The 24,875-nt window shown below is 35.5% G+C and overlaps 1 protein-coding gene across 6 annotated transcripts in view; it reads right to left on the bottom strand.

Moving 5' to 3' along the window:
* Positions 1 to 1,576: 1,576 nt before the first annotated feature.
* LOC125677051 (uncharacterized) overlaps positions 1,577 to 24,875 on the bottom strand; it is a 135,681-nt gene continuing 112,382 nt past the window's right edge. For 4 of the 6 annotated variants that reach the window (XM_048915011.2, XM_048915014.2, XM_048915013.2 and 1 more), the window contains 7 exons: positions 16,577 to 16,755; positions 14,696 to 14,731; positions 13,659 to 13,713; positions 12,980 to 13,032; positions 9,044 to 9,107; positions 3,802 to 3,854; positions 1,577 to 3,009 (listed from right to left, as the gene is read on the bottom strand). In XM_048915011.2, the coding sequence (XP_048770968.2) occupies positions 2,623 to 3,009; positions 3,802 to 3,854; positions 9,044 to 9,107; positions 12,980 to 13,032; positions 13,659 to 13,713; positions 14,696 to 14,731; positions 16,577 to 16,755 (827 nt within the window). In that variant the 3' untranslated portion in view covers positions 1,577 to 2,622. The remainder of the gene's footprint in view (positions 3,010 to 3,801; positions 3,855 to 9,043; positions 9,108 to 12,979; positions 13,033 to 13,658; positions 13,714 to 14,695; positions 14,732 to 16,576; positions 16,756 to 24,875) is intronic. The other 2 variants (XM_056160766.1, XM_048915016.2) reach the window with 2 other exon arrangements.

Below are 24,875 nucleotides of genomic sequence, written 5' to 3'. Positions count from 1 at the left end.
CCCTGTGAGCTCGAAATAAAGGACACCACAGAGTCGTCCACTTCTGCTTCATACTTAGATATTTTATTGAAAGTAGACATTAACGGCAAACTGACAACTCAACTGTATGATAAACGGGATTATTTCAGCTTCTCCATCGTCAAGTTCCCATATTTGTGTAGCAATATTCCATTATCACCTGCATATGCTAATGGTGTTTATATATCTCAACTGATTCGATATGCAAGAGCTTGTTCTGGATATAGTCAGTTTTTAAATCGAGGTAAGCTACTGACAAACAAGTTGATGGTACAGGGATTTCAACAGTCTCGATTGAAGTCAGCATTTCGCAAATTCTATGGTCGTTATAACAATCTAGTTCGTCAATACATCCTCGCATTGGGTCAAATGCTGTCTGACGTGTTTCATACCGATTGTTAAGCCGTTCTTGGCACACTGATTTTGACTGCGGATAACTCCGTTTACCTGATCAGGATATAGGACTCACGGCGGGTGTGACCGGTCAACAGGGGATGCTTACTCCTCCTAGGCACCTGGTCCCACATCTGGTGTATCGAGGGATCCGTGTTTGCCCAACTATCTATTTTGTATTGCTTGTAGGCGTTATGAGATTGATCACTGTTCGTTATCTTCACCTTGCATTGATCACTGTTTGTTATCTTCACCTTGCATAACAGCTATGTTATTACGTCATACTATAATGCATATGTGTCACGTTTTTGATACAAAATGTTCTTATTTAAACGCCTAAAACAATTTTAAAAGGTTAGTAGCTTCCTCTCTTTGTTTAGGACAGATTTTAAAGACTGCAATTGACATGCATAGATGAAATATGACTAGCCTTAACAGACCCGAATAAATTTCCCTCTTTCTGTTTCTACCTGTCTCTTTCTGTCTATATCGCTCTACCTGTCTCTTTCTGTCTCTATATAGCTGTACCTGTCTCTTTCTGTCTCTATATCGCTCTACCTGTCTCTTTCTGTCTCTATATCGCTCTACTTGTCTCTTTCTGTCTCTATATCGCTCTACTTGTCTCTTTCTGTCTCTATATCGCTCTACCTGTCTCTTTCTATCTCTATATCGCTCTACCTGTCTCTTTCTGTCTCTATATCGCTCTACCTGTCTCTTTCTGTCTCTATATCGCTCTACCTGTCTCTTTCTATCTCTATATCGCTCTACCTGTCTCTTTCTGTCTCTATATCGCTCTACCTGTCTCTTTCTGTCTCTATATTGCTCTACATGTCTCTATATCGCTCTACCTGTCTCTTTCTGTCTCTATATCGCTCTACCTGTCTCTTTCTGTCTCTATATAGCTCTACCTGTCTCTTTCTTTCCGTCTTTCTCCCTGTGTTTCCCTTCTTTTACTGTTGGTTTTGTGATAGACAGGTACAGATGACAACGTAATACTCACAACATGTGCAGAGACATAGTAAGAGTGGGTCAAAGTTCACTAGAGAGACTGCTTTTGGAAAATGTAATATCCATCTTTGAATATCGTTATATAGATTGGTATATCCAAATTCATCTTTCAAAAATCATATATTAGTCGCTCAAAATTCTGTAGGAGGCAATAAAGTAACCTTAAATGAAAATTTCTTTATTTGAAGATTGAAAGTTCCATAAACAACTCAACAAATGTACACTGCTCCAGCATACTTTATATCCTATATAATGAACAGAAATGGTTTTATGTTCCTTAATTAATATGACTTGCCAAGTAGCCTTTGCTTGTTACTTGATAAAAGCAGTGAAACCAGGACAGTGACGTGAATTGAAAATATGTCATTCTTTTTTAAAATGACGAAGTTATATAACAAGATTAGCTAGTGGGGTCAGAATGAGTTGAAAACAAAAATGCAAGAACATATCTATCACATAGGTATGATTATGCAATCTGACTCTCTACAACACAAAATGAAATTTCGAAATAGAGCAGCCTGCAATCAAATAAGGTGGGTTTTACAAATAAAACAGTCAAAGTGGTATTACAAAGGAGAATGTGGAGGGTGGAGGGTGGGTATCAAATTAATTTTGTGTACACAAAATGACTAAAGCAGTCTTTGCACCCCAAGCAAACAATGAGGACTGATCAAAGCGTCCTAACGGCGTGCTGTGATTGGTCATCCATGTAATAGGCTAAGTACGGGGCCCTAAAACAAAACATTACATCATCTAAGTTTGTCTGAAATTTCCACCCAAGACAGCGATGATAAGAAAACATACCAATATAAGGCATCCCAAAAGGGGGGCCTCAAACAGAAAAAGTTCCATACCCAACATCCATCAAATGTGAAAGAAACAAGTTTAACATGTTATACAAAACATATATTTACCATAATTTACCTATCCAAAATATACACAATAGAACATACACAATCAACACGTTACATAAAAGTCATTATCTACCATAATAACATATTTCTTTCCTTGTGATTTGATTCTCTAAAAACGCTATAGATGAATGATTATGAGAAATTTGTAATTTCATATCACATATAGCAATGTTTTCGTAGCAAAAGAATGAAGATAGGGGAACAACCACTGTGTAATATACCACAACATAACGTCAAATCGCTGTATAGAATATAAACATTCTGTTAAAGCCAAAGTTATAACACTGCGTTATACAAGTGAACTAGTGGACTGAGCAATTGCTGATGAGAATAAATCTTCAATTTCTGTATCGTGGTCTGTGTTTTCTTTCTCAGATTGATTGGTTTGTGTTTCTTCAAGAGATCCATCTGAATTGTTTCTTGCATGTCCAGTTTCTCTAACTGCATCACTATCCCGAACATGGGGAAAACTATTGTTTGTGTTATATGTATTTTGTCTTTCTGTTATAGTTGCTGGATCAACAAGCTGTTGTCCATTCACTTTTCTATTCTCTTGGACACCGATTGTTTGTTGATCTGTACTTAGTCGTTCTGATATGTCATCTCTTCGATCAGAACCATTTTCTGCAGTAATACTATTTGTCATGGTTGATATATTTTCTTCAGTTTTACCTTCCTTTGAAGAAAAAAGAAGAAATATTAAGTTACCATGCGTTAAATTCTCTAGATATCTAATATGACAATGCCACAAAAGGCCAACTACTAAGAAACATACAAAATACCAACATAAGAGCCTTATGTTGTAAAATAGTCTTACATTGCTAGGTGTGAATACATCGTCAAATATGTCCAGAACCTATTCAACCTGGGATAAGGCTTATCTAATGAAGCTTTACAAAGGCTTTACATATCACCTAATCTTATTATGTTACAAATACATATACAAATTTCTTCATAGATTTTCCTAAAGAATTCATGGCCGATTTCCAGATATTCATTTTCTTGTAAAGCTTTTAAAGGATTTTAGAATTAAATCGCGACCGTTTTCTGGAATAAGGTAAATAAAACACCATCTGCGCGGCTAGTCTATATGCTTTCATATTCGTGATATGCACTTCCGGTTGCCATCAGAAGGTATCCAAAAAATGTGAAATTCTAGCTTTTTGAATCTGAAAAACACGTGTAAAGTTTGAATTCATATAATGTACACCTGTACATATAATGAATTGCACAAAATGTAAAAATCACTGTCCTTAACAGTTATATTCATTACTTCAACACTTACAACGGAGGTAATAAATATCTATAGGCATATCATAGTGCCGAGTATATGCTGGGAACATTTCATCATAAATTTTGTCTCGTTACCATGCGATGATTTAATTCTAATGCATACCCTGGCGGAATAAGTGATTTTTTTCTCCAGGTTTAACATATCCCTAAACTTGCGCTTAGGGTGGGTTGATACCTTTTTTATTCTGTTCTTGTTTTTTCTACGTTTCATTTTGAGGCGATCATCTCCTGCAATGTAAGAGCAGTTAGTGGTCACGTATTATATAGTTGAGAACCATGATGTTGTGGTCACGCATGCCTGTTATGTTATTATAGACTTTTATATCGATGATATAAAGACATTTATCTTGCATTACTTGTATCGTCACCATTCTCATAGTTTTGTGAAAAATGATTCAATTACCATGTATTTTCTCCCGTACATTTTTTCACTTATATTAAGGTTTCTTCAACATGAAGCTTATTTTTCATAACACTTAATATTCCATATTATATAGAGCTATTTCTTTTGTTTTTGGTACATACATGTATACTCTAAACCACGTTAATTTATTTTGAATAATTTATTCAATCCAACAAATACCCATTCTGTTTTGTCCTTTGCAAAGAATTTTCAGTGAAATCTCTGTTACGTTTGCAAAGAAAATCATTTACTAAGAGTTTTTCAGATCTTTATATGAAATGACGGAATTGATAATGTAGTTTCCCCCCTGGACGCTGTATGTAATTTTTCTAGTCTCAAGCCGATTAAATTCAAGAAACATATCCTGCTTACTCTTAAATGTCATTTGCCTCGACAATCTAGGCAAGTAAACAAAACTTGCTTGTTATAATAGGTTCTAAATACCTCTTAGTTTGTCGTAAGAAGAGACTAAATGGGGCTTCGGATGAGACAAAAAGCGAGGAACCGTATCAAAACAGATGTGGTATAATAAAAATTCCTCTCTCCTCACAGTCCGTAAGCGCCATGCATAGGCCTAAATTTTGCAGCCCTTCATCAGCAATGCTGACGTCTCCACATGATTGAAAAATTATCAATCGGTACGTTAAACAATATACAACCCACGATAATTGAGAATGGAAAAGGGATATAGTTACTTGACGCAATGTAAGAGGATCGATCATACAAGATATACATTGCATTTGAAATATTTCATATGAAGCAAACAGATTGCAATGAACTATTAGATAAACATAACTACCCTAAGTGAGGAATTATATAATATAAAGCACAGAAAAATTCACTTTATTTTGGATACCCACTTTTGAATACCCACTTCCTGCCTAGTGTTGAACTCACAACCTGCAGAACTAAATCTCTTAGCAGCGAGTGACCAGCGTGATAGACCATCTAGAGAAGTCAAAAACTTGCTTTCTATTACAATGGGATTCTCGTCATAGCAACAAAATGGAAACAGTACAATCGAACGTACCGTGACGGCATTCCTAGGGCTTTATACAATATAAAGAATGTTTATAAGGTCAAATGAACCAATCAAATTGTGTGTTTCAAACAAAATTTAATTATATCAAAAATGAAATTTCCCGAGCTGTAAACCAGGGTTATATAATCTTTACATTGAACTGACAAACATTCACATGGACGGTCACAGGTGTCAAACAGATACAAACTTATTACACAAGAACATGAAGGCTCATTGAGTTCATTGCAATTCCAGTGCTTTATATAAAATATTTTTAATGTAATGTGTGTCTTGGATAATCCTCTCAAATGTACGTTAAATAACTTTAACCATTTCCATTCTCAATGACCGTGTAGTGTATGACAACGTGGCGAGAATTCTATCGCCATCGAGAGCAAGTCTTTTTACTTGCCTATATGCTCGAGTGGTTTAGCGTGCTAGACACATGCTGTTACGAGATTTGCGGCACGTTTGATTGGGAAGACTCGGGTAACTCTAAAGTGCATGCACAGAGGCTACACTTCTTGAATGTGAATAAAACAACAACTGTTGCTCTAGTGTTGCTTTGAAAAATGGCGTTTGATATGAAAATCGTATTATTGACAATTGTTTTGAATGTGGTAGTTCATTTCAATACCGAGCAGTATTTAATTCCGATTACATGATTATGCATGTATACATGCAGTAATAAAACAATATATATATATATATATATATATATATATATATATATATATATTGGGATAAATCTCCGATATAATCTTCTAGAGTGCTCGACGTGGCCTCACGGAGCTACATAAATTGACGATCAGATGGAGTTCAATCACATAACATTTATTTCTCTACAGGCTGTTTCGTGAGGGGATGGTTTCCCCTCACTCGTCGGGAGAAAAATGACATCTAACGAAAAACATCCGCGTGGCTGAGAATATGTTACACAGAAACATACTGGATAGTTGCTAAGCATGATTACACACAGGATTGAGTAAATAGAAATTTATGGGAATGACGGCAAGTGCTGACAAGTTCTGAACGCTTATTCAATGAAGATTTTTCGGGATGACATATTATAGTAACCACCCGCCTTCCATACTTAAAGCTATACCATCAGGCATCAATCACCGATTGTCATCAATTTCATCGGACAAAGAGGAATTCGTCAAAGCCGCCGGCATATACCAAAAAGCACTTGATGAAAGCGGCTATAAATACAAGCTAACATACGACGAATCAGCCAAAACTAAACAGAACAGCAGAAGAAATCGTTCCCGTAACATCACATGGTTTAACCCCCCATATGATAGTAACGTAAAAACAAACTTGGGTAAACAGTTTCTCAAAATTATAGATGAGTGTTTCCCGATAGGCCATGTTCTACGCCCGATTATCAACAGAAACACTATTAAAATATCATACAGTTGTATGCCATCCATGCAAAATGTAATTGACTCGCATAACGCTTCAATTAAACAAGTGCGCCAGACCGGAGATACATGTAACAGGTGTAATTGCCGAAACAAAGACCAATGCCCGCTCAACGGTGAATGTCGCGCCCACGGAATTGTGTATTTAGCTAGAGTCAGAGCCGATAATGGACAAGAAGAGAGCTACGTGGGACTAGCAGACACCGAGTTCAAATTAAGATACGCCAACCACACTCATTCATTCCGTAATTCCACGAAAAAGAATACCACCGAGCTCAGCAAATTCATATGGACATTGAAAGACAAAAATATTGACTACAAAATCAAGTGGGAAATTTTAGGAAAAACATCATCATACTCAAACATTTCAAAAAAGTGCAACCTCTGTATTCTAGAGAAATTCTTTATAATATGTCATCCCGAAAAATCTTCATTGAATAAGCGTTCAGAACTTGTCAGCACTTGCCGTCATTCCCATAAATTTCTATTTACTCAATCCTGTGTGTAATCATGCTTAGCAACTATCCAGTATGTTTCTGTGTAACATATTCTCAGCCACGCGGATGTTTTTCGTTAGATGTCATTTTTCTCCCGACGAGTGAGGGGAAACCATCCCCTCACGAAACAGCCTGTAGAGAAATAAATGTTATGTGATTGAACTCCATCTGATCGTCAATTTATATATATATATATATATATATATATATATATATATATTGGAATCAAAACATACATCTAGCAATGCTTACAAATATTCATATTAATAATAATAAAAAAATATACAATCAGTTACATGTATCTTTTTTATGGTAATCTTCCTTTATATTCCCCCCAAAATTCACACTCAATATTTCTCTTCATTCTCATCTATGTATCTGGATCGCTTATCTTACAAAACACCAACTCCTGACTCTATCTGACATATTGTGAAACGTACTAACGACCCGAAATACCTAAAACTTTAAAGAAGAAGGAAATGGGTAAAAATAATCTAAATGAAATAAGATAAACAAGAAAAAACCATCTCTTTTCGAAAGCCAAAAAATAATGTTCCATTTTCTTATCAGGTCTTTAGAATGACAGATATTGTCAACAGTTGATGCTGCTGAGGAAAACAGTAGTCTACACGAAGAACATTATTAAATCATGAGGAAGTAAGTTGCGTATATTTAATGTGAAATTCTAATTGATAGGTCCGAATTCTTCCACACTAATCTGAATTTCGTTGCTGTCATAGGCGAGAAACTACCAGTGACCTGGACCGGTAAATGCCCTAGTAAAAATAAACAAGTGAAATCGAGAGAACGATGACGTAGAACTCTTATTTTAGGAACCATTGGTTTCAAATTTGACATGCCAGTAGCTAGAACATTAATCTATGCACGGAGACTGGCAAATTACGCACATCACACTTAATTGGGGACGTTTTAGTCATTTGAAGCGAGTACGAAGCTTTTCATCTGGGTAAAAGTTAGACTCCTTTCTATAGCTATAGTGTCAAAGAGTTCGGGCCCAAAACGGGCTTAGCCATTGTGGTCTATGACAAATAGGCTCAGTAGATCTAATATCGCTGTGCTTAGTCGCCGTTGCTAATCAAATCATTGCATGGCTCATGCGATTTGTATTTTTCAGTAATTATATCATACGAGCAAAACTCAAATCAGGTTATATTCGTATAACATGCCCTATCAATCAATCTATCTATCTATCTATCTATCTGTCTGTCTGTCTGTCTGTCTCTATATATCTATTTATTCTTCAGGCTGCTACAAATCAGTTGACTCGGTGGTGAATCACGTGATTTTGACATCATCAATTACACGGAAAAATTACGACGAAAGTCAACACAAGGGAAAGTTCAAAGGAGTAAGTAATACCTTTACCATTAACGAATTGTCATATAACATAACAACATTTGAAGAATTGTCTCAGGAACAAATCTATACTACAATGGTAGTTCTATATGCGATATAAGCAGAAAATACTGACACAGGGTTGTGTTTTTTTTTCAGTCAAAAAATCTCCAACCGTCAAAACCTGTGACAGTGTTTCTGCTTCTATTCAAACGCTATGGGTGTTATAACTTGCAAATACAAGTTATTAATGGGTTGAATGGTATTGGATGTGTTTCATAACAATTCTTATGCCGTTTATTTACATGCTGCATTTGACTTCAATTTACTCCGTTTACCTGATCAAGATGTAGGGCTAATAGCAAGTGTGATCGGTCAACTGGGGATGCTTACTCGTCAGAAGAACCTGATTCTACCACTAGTTTGTTCAGGGTTCGTTTTCCCTTAATTTTGTATTCTTTGTGGAATTTATGAGATTGATACCAGTTTGTTCTTCGCATTTATCGAGGTTGGAGTTGAAATGTACGTTTATTTGTCCTCTAGTTAAAGATTGGTCTACAAGGTCATCGTTGTCTTTAAAGTTTTATGTAGTTTATGAAATAATGATATAGTACAATAAGTTAGTGGAGACTTCACGATAGAAATTTCAATATTTTGTTTGGTATGAATGTTTTTTATAAACAATCATATCCTCAAATTGTACACATGGAGAGTACCTCTTTCTTCTTCTTTTTCTTCTCCGTCGTCTATCTTCTGGGGATGAAGTAGTAATGGCATCTCCTGTAATGAAATAACATTTGCGATGAATTTTACTTTCTTCGATATTTACATTGAGTATCACTGTCTTTGATACATATGTTTTTCTTGGGAATCGATTTTTAATCGTACTGTTTAATTCTAATATTTCCAAGGAAATAACACATTATTTATTTTGGGGCTAAAAGGAGGCTAGAGATTCATACTTCGTTAAAACCCCAAAAATAAACAAACTTTCCTCCATAAGATTTTCTACATGTGTCCATAAATTACTTCCCCTGAAACATTTTACATACATTCCACTAAGCAGAAAAAAATTACCATCTAACCTAAAAAGTTTTCGAAACCAAACAGGTTAATCGAAATGATAATCCCTGAACCTTTAACCATGTTTATACAGTGATGTAGATGAACAGTGCACATACAATGTTCTTTTGTTCTGTCTTTGTGTTTGCATGTACGACAATCCAAAATCCAATCGATTCAATTTTTTAATGTATACATTGCATGTGTTAATAATCTGCTTAATAACGTGTTTATTATCTTTTTTCTATTTACACAAAATTGCTTAAACCGGCATATAATTGAAACACCTGAGTCACCTTGGCTGTACCGCTGTTAGGCTATCATGATTTTTGATATTGTTGTCTTAACCTAGCCCCAAAAGATCACAACATAATTGAGAATTGAATTCACGAAGCACAGATGCCTCAATACCAATATGACTGATGTGGTTTTTCTGTTTTGGATATGTCACAAGGTCATAAATGTAGATCATGGTATGATAAAAAATACCTTACCATAAGAAATCTATATATAAAACATGAAAGCTTTACCTTAGATACTTCAGGAGATATTGAATAAGTGAGATTTTTATTAAAAGTAGGTCAAACTTCCAGGTCAAGATCACAAGGTCAAACACTAAAGTAAAATAAAGTCTTGCCATAAAGAATCTACATACAAAATATGAAAGCTCAACCTTAAATAATGCAGGCGATATAAATTAGGTCAGGTTATTTTAAAAGTAGGTCAAGGTTGAAAGATCAGTCACGATTCTATCACAAGGTCTTGTTATGAAGAATCTATATACAAAATATGAAAGCCCAACCTTGCACAGTTCTGAAGAAATGCAAAAGGTTACATTTTCTTAGAAGTAGGTAAAATTACAAGGTACGGGGTCAAAGGACATTGTATGAAATGAAAAGTATTGCCATAAGAAATCCATGTACAAAATATGAAAGGTCTACCTCAAATAGTTCTGGAGATATTGGTTGAGTCAGTTTTAAAAAGTAGACCCAACTCCAAGGTCACAAGGTCAAACTTCACAAAATAACGAGGTCTTCCCATAAAGAATTTATGCACGAAATATGAAAACCCTACGTAACATAATTTCATAAAAGTATGTCAATTTCCGAGTTCAATGTCGCAATGTCAAAGCCATGATACGAAGGTCTTGTCACAAAAAAGTCATAGACAAGATATGAAATGTCTAGTACATTAAAGGCCGAACTTGACCTAAGTGAAAATCCGGTGGTAGTGAAATTAAGCAAATATGGTGGGGCGGTGCTTATTAAGTTAAAAATAAATTCCTGCATGCTGATAACAGATGAACTATTGATCATGTGTTACTCAACTAAACGAGTGACACTTCAGTGAAATAACATTAACAAGAAATGTTTGTTGATTGATTGATTTTTTACGCCGTTTTGTAAAACATGTATGCCCCCATGGCGCAAAATTGAAAAGGGTTATACACATGCATCATTTAATTGATAGTAGTGACAAACTATTTCAAAACATTCAGCAGACAATATCTTCCTATGACCAAAGTGGATTGACAATGTGACCTAAAATAGGGGTAATCTACTCCTTAGGATGTACCAGTGTACCACGTTTGTTTCAATCAAGCAAGTGATTCTTAATATATACGAAATAGTATATTACTATGTCTAGTTTAATATCTGACCTTTGACCAGGTGACCTCAAAATCAATAGGGGTCATCTTCTCCTAAAGATATATCAGTGTATCAAGTTTGATGTCTGTCAAGCAAAGGGTTCTCTGGACATTGAACGGTCCGTATATCCCTATGTCCAGTTTGCCCATGTGACCTCAAAATCAATAGGGGTTATTTACTCCACACAATGTATCATTGTATTAAGTTTAATGTCTGTCAAGGAAAGGTTTCTCGAGACTTTGAGCGGACAGTATCTTCCTATGTCCAGAGTGGATTGACCTTTGGCCTTTGACCGTTTGACCTGAAAAAACAATAGGGGTCCTTTCCTACTCATAACCAACCCATATATGAAATAACATTACGACCAAGAAATGGTTCTCAAGATATTAAGCGGACAACGTGGTCTTACGACCAACATACCGACCGACATGTGCATAGCAATATGTCCTTCTAAAAGCAATACATTGTTTTCATTATGGCTCAATAGCAAAATCTTATAAAGTAATAGACCATTTTCTTATCACCCATGTCATCACATGAGAGGTTAATTAGACTTCACACATCAGCATCAATCATAGTACTACCTATTACTCTGTGATAATTTAGAGAAAATTTTGTTATTGTCTTTTGTAAGCAAAATGGGAGAAAACAGAAAAAAAAATTGGATGTTAGTGAAATGCAGAAAGAGGTCATAAAACATAACATTCTCTACCCAGAGTTCCGCGCGCTACTCGCACTATACCACTGTCAACGCTCAATTTACAGAAATCTTTTAAAAGTTTATCTTTTGGATTAAATGTTTAGTCATATTATGAAATGCTTTTGGTACAATCAAATTGATTCTTGCGGTAAATTGAATAAAATCGCTGTTTTCTTATTCTAAATTTGGAACTACTTCGCGATATGTGTATGAATGTAGGACATTCACGAGTTCACAAGGTGAAGATTTAAATGTAAACATGGAATCAAAAGTAAGAAAGGCTGTAAAAAATGACAAACTTTGATCCCATAATGTGACCCCATCCTATACCTGGGAGCCATGATATCAACAAATTTGAATCTACACTATGTCAGGAAGCTGCCATGTAAATTTGAACTTTTCTGGCCCAGTATATTTTTAAAAAGAAGATTTTTAAATGACCCCTTTCTATTTTTGTAATTATCTCCCCTTTAAATGAGGCATGACCCTTAAAATGAACAAACTTTAATTCCCTTCGCCCAAGGATGATTTGTACCAAGGTTGATTGAAATAGACCACCTGGTTCTAGAGAAGATTTTTTTTAAATTGGTCAGTGTAGTTTCGCTATTTTGTTACTATCTGCCCATGGAGAGGGGCGTTGTTCTTCATTTGAACAAACTTTAATCCCCTTACCCAAGAATGCTCTGTGGCAAGTTTGGTTGAAATTGACCTAGTGCTTCTGGAGAAGAAGAAAATGTGAAAAGTTTACGACGACAATGACTACAACAACGACACCAATGACAGACAACGGATCAGAAAAATGCTCACTTGAACCTTCGGCTCAGGTGAACTAAAGACAAGTAACTATTTTAAAATAATAGCTTTTAAACTGGTAAATACAAAGAAAACTAAAATAGATATTACATCTATTTTTGTATGTTAATTGATACAAGTAGCATACCTATGAAGTAAACTTTTTCATGTTAATTTTTATTTCCAAACCAGTTTATGCCAGTCTCCCTGAAGTTATGATGTAATCGTATCTTTGTTTACAAATTCAAATCATAATTACGCACATGAAAGAAGGTAATACACATGTATGTATAGGTTGGTGATAGTGTCAAGTTTATCCTGGGTATATTTCATTATAAATTTTCTGTTACAATGCGGTGATTAATTATATTACAAGTCCTGCCGAAATTAGTGATTTCTTTCTCCAGGTTAAACATACCCCTAAACTCCCGCTTAATGTGAGCTGATACCTTTTGTATTCTGTTCTTCTTTTTTCTAGGTTTCATTTTGGGACGATCATCTCCTGCAATGGAAGAACAGTTAGTGGTCACGTAGTTTGTAGTTGCGAAACAACATGCCTGTTAATCTGTTTGATATATTACTATACTGATCAGGGTATGTAGCTTCCGTTCCATTTCGTTTGCCACATCAGTTTTACTGCTCATGAGCAGTTGTCGGTAACCAAGGCCGAGAAAAACTTACAACTTACGATAATGTTTCGATCTTACGATAATTCGTAACTTCAATCGTACATATATCGTAAGTTTAAGTCGTAGTCGTAATCATAAGATTTTTGTGGATACCCTGATTCCACCTCTGATTCACCTAGAGGTCCGTGTTTGTCCTTAAATTTGTATTCTTTGCAGGATTTATGAGATTGATCACTGGTATCATCGCATTCATTAAGGCTGGAGTAGATATGTACGTTCATCAGTTTTGTGTTGTTGTTTTGTTTTAACCACATAACATCCTGTTCTTTCGACAATCACTATACATTGCTTTCTAACGTCATAGTTATTTTGGTGTAGTTTGTGAAATACTAAAATGGTACAGTAAGTCAGGGGAGCTTTTCAAGTGGGAAATATCAATATTTTGTATTTTATTAATTTCTTATGGAAAAATCATAGCCTCAAATTTTAAATAACATACCACTTTTTCTTCTCATCGGTTTCCTGGGTCCCAACCGTCCATACCGAAGCATGTTCTGCAATAAAATAGTATTTCCCATCAATTTTAATTTTTCGGACATTTACTATGAAAATTGCCGCCTTTGATACATTTTTATAGAAATATTTTTGCCGTGTTGTTTAATTTTGAAACCTGTTCCTTATGTTTTTGTGTATGTTCACAATATATGCTCAAACCAATATACGTATAATTGAAATACAAGTTGCTCTTATAATACAATAAATTTCGAACTGGTAAATTCAAAGATAACTAAAGGTCTTGTGACTTTGCATTCATTTTTCTGTTACTTTAACGATGACCTGAACTTTTTCATGTTTATTTTTATTTCCACGCGGGTTTTTCCCAGTCTTCGAGGATCGTATCTTTGTAGAGGAGATGAGGCGACTGTTTTAAACAAAAAGAAATTTCAGTTGGAAACTTGGAACTTCAGCAAGTGATGTCTTGAAAATGTTTTTTCTCTAGTGTAAATATTTTATTTGAGAAAATTATTAATCATATTCAAAATAGATGACTGAACGTTTAAACTATCTGAGAGTCTGAGAGAGAAGACTGAACATTTAAACTATCTGAGAGTCTGAGAGAGAAGACTGAACGTTTAAACTATCTGAGAGTCTGAGAGAGAAGCATCCTGAAAATTGTGTGCCTCCAACTGTGTTATTGGATCTGGTGGATTGAATGAGTTGAGAGATATGAACAAATTCCTATAAGAAGAAAACAATTGTCTGCAAAGGCATTCATGTGGATGTGTTTTATTATATACAGGTGTATTATTACCAATATTAAAGCACTTCCTATATTGAAATAAAATAAAAGTATATCTACTTGCTTTTAAGCGCCTGGCAATATTTTCTGAGGGTGATTAAAAATCCCATCTAAATTTCTCAGTATGAGACACGGTGTATAATTGTGATTTAAGAATGTGTGCTAAGTGTGATATTCCATAAAATAATTGAGATGACAATCCATGTACCCAACACAAAAGCTGTCCTAGAACTTACAGTGTATTCCGGATTGTCTGTAGTTGATTCTTTAACCTATAAAGAGTGATAGTTTGTTTAAGACATTTCATTTACATGCAACAATATACACAAAGATCAACAGCCACGTACCTCGATTTTTACAGAGACTGGATAGAGAGATATGAATATATGGGGCGTTATTAATTTTGTATCCGGGGAATTTGTAGAGGGTTTAACAAGATAAAAAGAATAGAGTCGCAGAAGGTTTTTCATTTCGTTGTGGATCAGTCCATTGGACGGATAAGACGAACCAAAAACAATAAACATGTAACTTGCAGTGTCATTGGTAGATTTAGTGTACTCTTGGTGCTAGTGCTTTATTGTATATCGTTAGTACAGGCACTTGTTTCTCTGAATAAGTTATGACGTCTGTATACTATGTTTTATGACGTCTGTATACTATGTTTCATGACGTCTGTATGTTTCATGACGTCTGTATACTATGTTTCATAACGTCTGTATACCATGTTTTATAACGACTGTATACTATGTTTAATGACGTCTGTATACTATGTTTTATGACGTCTGTATACTATATTTCATGACGCCTGTATACTATGTTTTATGACGCCTGTATACTATGTTTCATGACGCCTGTATACTATGTTTTATGACGTCTGTATACTATGATTCATGACGTCTGTATACTATGTTTCATGACGTCTGTATACTATGTTTTATGACGCCTGTATACTATGTTCCATGACGTCTGTATACTATGTTTTATGACGTCTGTATACTATGTTTTATGACGCCTGTATACTATGTTCCATGACGCCTGTATACTATGTTTCATGACGCCTGTATACTATGTTTTATGACGCCTGTATACTATGTTTCATGACGCCTGTATACTATGTTTCATGACGCCTGTATACTATGTTTCATGACGTTTGTATACTATGTTTCATGACGTCTGTATACTATGTTTTATGACGTCTGTATACTATGTTTTATGACGTCTGTATACTATGTTTCATGACGCCTGTATACTATGTTTTATGACGCCTGTATACTATGTTTCATGACGTCTGTATACTATGTTTCATGACGTCTGTATACTATGTTTCATGACGTCTGTATACTATGATTCATGACGTCTGTATACTATGTTTCATGACGCTTGTATACTATGTTTCATGACGTCTGTATACTATGTTTCATGATGTCTGTATACTAAGTTTCATGACGCCTGTATACTATGTTTCATGACGTCTGTATACTATGTTTCATGACGTCTGTATACTATGTTTCATGACGTCTGTATACTATGTTTCATGACGCCTGTATACTATGTTTCATGATGTCTGTATACTATGTTTCATGACGCCTGTATACTATGTTTTATGACGTCTGTATACTATGTTTCATGACATCTGTATACTATGTTTTATGACGTCTGTATACTATGTTTAATGACGTCTGTATACTATGTTTCATGACGTCTGTATACTATGTTTAATGACGTCTGTATACTATGTTTTATGACGTCTGTATACTATGTTTCATGACGTCTGTATACTATGTTTCATAACGTCTGTATACTATGTTTCATGACGTCTGTATACTATCTCTTTATACAGAAACAAATGACTGTGATCTTAAGCCATCTTTTGCAAACCCTTTCGTTTGTCCTGAAGAAGGGACCGGTCGTTCCAAAAAATGACAGTTTAATTGTTCGTGTCGTTGGGCATTATAGTGCCTGCCGGGCGCTTGACGAATCAACGGTATCGGAATCTCTCTCTCTCTCTCTCTCTCTCTCTCTCTCTCTCTCTCTCTCTCTCTCTCTCTCTCTGTGTGTGTGTGTGTGTGTGTGTGTGTGTGTGTGTGTGTGTGTGTCTTCATGCATGTGTAACTTACCATTATCAACTTTGGGCGATATCGTCGACGAATGATGATAATTATTATTATTATGACAACAACAGGAACGATGATGGAGAGTAGGACAGCGACAGCAATGACAGCAGCATCTGTACCTTTTGGCTCGTGATCGACGGAGGAGACAGTTTCTCCAGCAGCTGACGTTGATTGGAATGGAGCTGTAAAACACAACCTTAGCTTATCAATTTCTGTAAATGTTTTAAGCTACATCAATTAAATGGAATTATTATACATGTATAACATTTCAGGATATCACCACCTTGCTATTAAACAAAGATTTTTTTTTTTGTATTGTGCGATCTTCATACACTATACAGAGGTGTTATCCACTTTCTTCTCAATTCAACAGTGAGGAAGTGAGGGACAGGACGTTCGGCTTGACCTTTACTAACTTCTTTATGATAAAAATCCTTCTAAAGTTACTTAAGTTGCTTTAAAAATCACTGTAACTTTACAACAGCCTATGGGCTATCCTAAGTTAAGATTGTTGCCATTAATTGTTTTCTTAACTGTTCTCCGACGAGCTTGGAAGTTTTATAATTATATCGGTAGTGTATATAGAGGGTGGGGTACAAATGATCCGAACCTTAATGCACGTGCACTTCTATTTGTAAAATACAATGTGTTAATATTCCTTGTGTATAGGGAAATATCGTACGAGGTCGAACCCATTTCTATGGAGAAAATTTCTCGATTCACGGGTGTTTATGTACCTCCTATTTTCCCAACGTTAAAACGCTTGCCATATAATTGTCGCAAATGATGGATCTACAATTTACATAGTCTTTTCTTTCCAGATGACTTGGTTGGGTCAGGAATTTCGGGGTGTGTGTGTCTTTTTCCACATCTCCCCTTCGCGTTAGTGCAACAAACAGCTTGACAGGAAGGCATCATCCTACATTATATTTACTTGTAAAATCTATCTCAGAATCTCATCAAAACCGGAACAGACGGTGGGACGTCAAAATTATTGATTTTTCTGGTCTTCAATACAAAAGAGTTCCACATAATGGCAGCCCCTATAGATGGTGGGAATTAAAATTTTTATAATTAACGTTTTCAAATTAGTATTGAAGCTTTTCTAGACCGTACATAAATAGAATAGCATGAAATTTTTTTATTATATAATTAATCCTATTATTTATTATTAACTTTAAGTTGAAATTTATGAAGTTGTACTTCGTCAGGGTTAAATATAAGGTTGATGTAATGCCTGTTTATCTCCGTCGTAGAAGTTTCTGGAAACTTCATTTTAGTGTAAATAGAATATAAATTTTGTGGTAAAAAAGTACTCTACAGATTTACAGTTGGACTTTTACATCTAGAGATTGGATCAGACTTACAGGCCGATTTGTGACAGTTTAAATATTTTCGTGCATAAATCTATCTTGGCATAAACAAGCATCAAACACTTTTTGTTAACTTTGATTACATCTACTATAAGGTAGTAATTTTTTCATAGATATATTTTTCTGTACATAATTGTAAATGAATTGTTAAATTATTCTTAGAATTAGTTGTAATTGATTTCTACTGGCTTTAAAGATAACAAAACTGACTCAAGCCTTACTATGTTCGAAGGCTGATAGGATTTCTACTCTCATTTATTAAATGTATCGTCGGTGGAAACACAAAAAGGCCACAAAATTATACAAGTAAATAAGCAATTATAGCATCTTAACATATATTTTTTAATTATAGCAGAGTGCACCGATCAATTCGATATTTTTATTGCAACAATTGATTTAATTGTACTTTGAATTAAACTATATGCATGAAATAATATCGTTACACCAGCATTTATTCTCTTAGTCCAAGTATGACGATTAATTTCACACTAAGAAAGACAAAGATAACAAGCAGTGATCAATCTCATAACTCCTACAAGCAATACAAAACAGATAGTTGGGCATTCACGGACCTCTGGACAATGGTATCAGATGCCTAGGAGAAGTAATCATTCCCTGTCGATCGGTCACATCTGCCGTGAGCCCTATATCTTGGTCAGGTAAATTGAGTTATCCGTAGGCAAAATCAGCGAGCCAAGAACGGTCTAACAATCGGTATGAAACACTTTGACACCATTTGACTCAATCATAATGTGTATTGGCAAACTAGATCGTTATAACGACCATAGAATTTGCGAAATGCTGACTTTAAACGAGACTGTTAAAACCCCTGCACCATTAACTTGTTTGTCAGTAGCCTACCTCGATTTAGAAACTGATCATACGCAGAACAAGCTCTTGTGTATCGAATCAGTTGAAAGATATAAACACCATATGTATGTGATAATGGAATATTGCTACATAAATATGGGAAGTTAACGATGGAAAAACTAAAACCATCCTGTTTGTCATAAAGTTGAGTTGTTAGTTTGCCGTTACTATCTACCTTTCAATAAAATATCTAAGTATGAAGCAGAAGTGAACGACTCTGTCGTGTCTTTTATTTTAAGTTCACTGGAATATATAGAATCGAAATATGAATGAAAATTATCATTGTTGATTGATAAAACGTCCTCAATATATCTAAATATCGAATTGAAGGCCATAGCAAGATATTTTATCTATTTCTTATTCTTTATGAAAAAATTTTGTTCATAGGAATATAAATACAGGTCAGCTAACAAGGGAGCACAATTCGTGCCCATGGAAAATTCCAACAGACGGTTGGATTGATTGGTTAGCTGTTTTCCGCCACACTCAACAATTTTTCAGTTATCTGGTGGCGCCCAGTTTTTGTTGGTGGAAGAGGGAACCCAGATACAATGTACCTGGGAAGAGACCACCTGGGAAACTTTCTCACTTAACGGCACGAGCGGGATTTGAACCCGTGCCGGCCAGAGGTGAGAGGCCATGTGATTTTGAGCGCGATGCTCTAACCACTCGGCCACGGACCTGATCACCAAATACCACGAAGATATTGTTAATAAGGAACTCCAGCATATTTCTTATTTCAACTTCAGAGTACTTTTGCATGGAATCAGAGTGGTGTTTAAAGAGTAATTTTTGGATGACTGATCACTAGATACGAATATTTGCGTTTTACCTTTTTGTTGAAGCAACTGTCTATGACGTCAAAAAGTCTACTCTTTTTCTATCGGGAGGAATGGTCGTGAAAAGTGTTGAAAAGATGAATTTGTGATGAATTTATAACAGTTTTTATATGTAACGCTATTTTTCAATGCATCACGTAATCCCTACAACCATAAAACCAGCATCATTAAATGTATTACAAGTAATTGTCGTTTTCGTTTTCACAGATAAGAAGACGTGATGTTTTCAGAAAAGTTTACAGCAAATAACCATACTTCCATCTAGGTATCCAAAATGTCTGTCATGAATGAAATAAAGTTAAATGGGGTTAAAATGTTGAAAACTTCAAATTAAACAGGATTTTTTTCAGTAACTAATGTAAGTTCTATTTAACTCTTGGGATCTTCTTAAGCCTCTGATCAATCGTTGAATATAATGTTGTGATAGAGCTTGCCACTCCCAATGCAGTACCTGTGTCAGGTCATCTAATATTTGAATTAGGGGTGTCCTTTGACAAGCTCAGCGACCGATGATGTCCCCAATGTACCTACATGTTATAGGGTTATATTCTTAACTATGGACCGCCGCGGTGGCCGAGAGGTTAGAGCGTTCGCACCGCATGCGGAAGGCCCGGGGTTCGAATCCCGGCCGCGACACACCTAAGTCGTTAAAACCGGTAGTGACAGTACCATCGCCAAACGCTCGACATCAGATGTCCTAGGAGATGACCTTTAAAACGGATGACCCGTGTCACAGTAGGTGTGGCACGAACCCTCACTGCTCAATGGCCGTAAGGGTCGAGCATAGGCCTAAATTTGAAGCCCTTCACCGATCTTGGTGACCTCTACATATGAGTGAAAAATTCTCGAGTGAGACGTTAAGCAAGATACAATCTTGACTATGAGTAGGTCATGGTAGAGTCGTAAATGACCTTTTACGCAAACAAACCTGCACATTCATGAACACTATATATATAGTTTGTAAAAAAAAAATTCAGTATTTGATACAGTATATACATCCAATAATAAAAGTATAAAATAATAAAAGCAACACAGAACTCGAATAACATTTCACTGTTAGCGCTTTCGGTTTTAAAGTGATTGATTGATTGATTGATGTTTTCCGCCACACTCAACAATTTTTCAGTTACCTGGTGGCGCCCAGTTTTTATTGGTGGAGAGAACCCAGATACAATGTACCTGGGAAGAGACTACCGACCTTCCGAAAGTAAATTGGGAAACTTTCTCACTTACAGGCGCGAGCGGGATTCGAACCTGCGCCGACAGAGGTGAGAGGCCGTGTGATTTTGAGCGCAATGCTCTAACCACTCGGCCAGTGAAATGTTATACGAGTATGTGTTTTGTGTTTCTTGACTATATATATATATATATATATATATATATATATATAAGGATATAAAAAGCATTAAAATTAACCAACGACACGAACAAAACAGTGAATTGGCAAATTTTCGGGACGACCTGTCCCTTCCTCAAGACGATAAAATATTTACATTGAAGAGAAAACTGAATAGAAAAGGAAACTTAGCACTAACAGTAAACTACAAAAGCTGATAACAAACAAAACGTCTACATATCAAAATTATCGAAGACAATATGTGGCAATAGAAAAGTCTGTTCTAATCGAGCGTCAAGACTGAGCTGTACTGGTAATTATTCTATGTGAATTCGATTCACATAAACATAACTGTACATTGTTTAATTTATTTTCAACTTTAGAATAACATTTTCAAATTTATCATTCAAGAAAACTTTCACACCCTTTCACTTTATCTCCTTATCATTATCATGTCTCTGTATGTAAAATGTGCCGAAAGAGTCCAAATTGCAGAATCTGGAATCGAGGCCAAAACCGCTCGTTACCAATTTGGCCTAAGACGCTCCGTTCCCGAAACAAACCGTTCGTTCTCCATCTCCAAGCGTTCCGTTCTCCATAAAATCCGTTCCGTTCTCCATTTAAAAAAAACGTTGTATTCAAACCGTTCAGCGTTCGTTCCAAATCAAAACCACTGGTGCCCAAACTGTTCAGCATTCGTTTATTGCTTCACTAGTGACAATGTTACAGATAGTAAAATGATGATAGACCACTTGATAATTAATCTGTCACAATGACATACCTTGCTGCCTTATTCCAATAATTTGTCATCGTCTTCCATAGAAACTTACTTACGGAGGATTAATAATTTCGACGTGCACGAAAATTAAACCTAATATGTCAAACTGTACAGGAAAGATAAAGAGCTAAAGCACGATGAACAAAATTCACAATTCTGTTGGAAGCGAGTACAATAATTGCATGGGATATTTTTTGCCAACAGAGTGGGCAACAGACAATTGAATACAGGTAAATTGTAAACAAAGGTATGGACTTAATTGCTTTACTAAATTCAAAATTATTGCATTGATTTCAAAAACTTTATATAGGAGTAACTTTTTAATGAGTATATTTATCATCATAATGCATGCGAACAAAATATATAGAAACTAGAAATATGCCCACAGGACATGAATGTCCCCGCCTAGTGTGACATTTGTAATGCAATATGAAAATAAGGTGCCCATGAGTCACCTTGGCCCATGTTAAAAACAACCCCTATATATTTGCATGTGAAATTTTGATCCCCTATTGTGGCCCCAACCTACCCCGTTGGTCATTATTTTCACAAACATGAATATGCATATGTCAGAAAGCTGCATGTAAATTTGAATTTGTCTGGACTTGTGATTCTTGAGAAGAAGATTTATAAAATTGGTACCGTATGTTTTACATAGACTCTGTCCTTTATATTCGCATGTAAAACTTTTATTCCCTATCGTGGTCCCACTCTGCCCCCAGGGCCATGAATTTAACAAACCTGAATCTGCACAATGCCAGGAAGCTTCCATGTAAATTTGGATTTTTCTGGTCCAGTGGTTTTGGGAGAGAAGTTTTTAAAATGATCCTACCCTATTGTTGCATTTTTGCAATTGTCTCCCTTTTGATATGGGGCATAGTCCTTCATTTGTACAAACTTGATTTCCCGTCACCCAAGGATAATTTGTACTAAATTTGATTGAAGTTAGGATGCTGGTTCTGGAGGAGAAGAATTTTTAAAAATTGTGTATTTTCCCTATTTTGCTATTATTTCCCCCTTGGAGAAGGCATTGCCCCTCATTGTAAGAAACTTGAATCCTCTTTACCCAAGGATGCTTTGTGCCAAGGTTTGTTGAAAGTGGACAGGTATTTCTACAGAAGATGATGATAATGTGAAAAGTTTACAACAACAACGGAAAGTTTTGATCAGAAAGCTCACACTAGCCTTTAGCTTCAGTGAGCTAAAAAAAAGGGGGGGGGGTGTTATCGGTACCTTCTCATTGCCTGATATTCTACTCCATTCACAGTGGAAAATGGGTTGATTTTTTTCATTTTGTGGAAAAATCAAAATACTGAACCCTTTTTTCTTTAAAGAAAATTATGCAAATTAAGGATGACCATAGATGTGATTGGAGGGGAAATATCTTCATGTAAAAAAGCTTTTCAATGGAGAGAGAAGGTTGCTGCACACTTTTTCATTCACCTTATCAATGAATTAGAGAGAAATGCTGTGCTTTCACAATAGGGAATACACTTTATTGTGTTAGTAACACAGTTTAAATCTTTAGTGAACTTCGTCTGGTGTGGAACTAGCCTTTATATACGGGTAAATCTGAGTTGTAAAAACTAAAAGCTTGAATACAGTTAAATCTCAGTTGTTTACAAGTCATATTCCACATCAATAAAAAGGAAAACCTTTCTAACACTCTCCCTTATCAATCTAATGCATTGTTTCTATAGCAAAGTGAAGTGTTATAATAAAACAAAATGTAACCTTTTTCCAAAATATTTTTATCTTTAAATTGATTAACTCAAGTATCACTCATTCATTTCACTCTAAATATTATTCAAATTTACCAAAATTCTACAAAAATTGCCATAAAGATAAATAGCAATTCTGCATTGGTTAAATGTCGCCTAGCTATCAATAGAGATGTTATCAGTATTAAAAATTACTTGTAACAAAAGAAAAACAAGAGATGTTTGCAAAACACATATGCCTCCCATGGTGCAAAATTGAAAAGGGTTATACACACACATCATTTAATTGAGAGTAGTCTCATCAATTCAAAATATTGAGCAGACAATATCTTCCTATGTGAAGAGTGGATTGACCATGTGACCTAAAAATCAATAGGGATAATCAACTCCTGAAGATGTACCAGTGTACCAAGTTTGATGTCTGTCAAGCAAAGGGTTCTCAAGATATTGATCGGGCAGTATATTCCTATGTCCAGTTTGACCCTTGACCATATGACCTTAAAATCATTAGTAGTCATCTTCTCCTGATGATGTACCAGTGTACCAAGTTTGATGTCTGTCAAGCAAAGGGTTCTCAAGATATTGAGCGGACAGTATATTCCTATGTTCAGTTTGACCTTTGACCATGTGACCTCAAAAGAATAGGGGTCATCTTCTTTTTAAAGATATACCAGTGTTCCAAGTTTGATTCCTATGTCCAGTTTGACCCTTGATCTTTGACCATGTTACCTCAAAATCAATAGGGGTTATCTACTCTTTAAGATGTACTAGTGTACCAACTCTGATGTATGTCAAGCAAAGGGTTCTCAAGATATTGAGCGGACAGTATATTCCTATGTCCAGAGTAGATTGACCCTTGACCTTTAAAAAACAATAGAGGACCTCTTCTTTTCATAACCAACCCACATATGAAATATCATTACGATCAAATGAATGGTTCTCAAGATATTGAGCGGACAACATGTGGTCTACCGACCGACAGGTGCAAACCAATATGCCCCTCTTCTTTGAAGGGGGGCATAAATATTATACTCACATGAAATGCTGGTCCTCATTTATATACATGGATATCATAAACTGTTTTGACAAACACCAATCTAATTAAGATTAGACTTGTAAATCCACTCCTCTACTATATGTCCTTGCCATATTCAGAAAGGAACAAAATAATTCTTCATTAATTCCTTCGAAACTGAGCTAAACACCAAAATAGGAAATAGTGAGGTCAATGTCACAGGGAAGTCAAGATCATAATATAACGCCACAGTTGAGTAGTTACTTGTGTACCACTAATATGTATCAGTGTAAGAGTTGTAATAGAAATATTGTCAATAGTTACTTTGAAACTGAGCTAAATGCCAAATATGGAAAAGTGAGGTCAAGGT

Source organism: Ostrea edulis, chromosome 3 (assembly GCF_947568905.1).
Source record: "Ostrea edulis chromosome 3, xbOstEdul1.1, whole genome shotgun sequence".
Lineage (NCBI taxonomy): Eukaryota > Metazoa > Mollusca > Bivalvia > Ostreida > Ostreidae > Ostrea > Ostrea edulis.
This window is presented reverse-complemented; position numbering and strand designations above follow the sequence as displayed.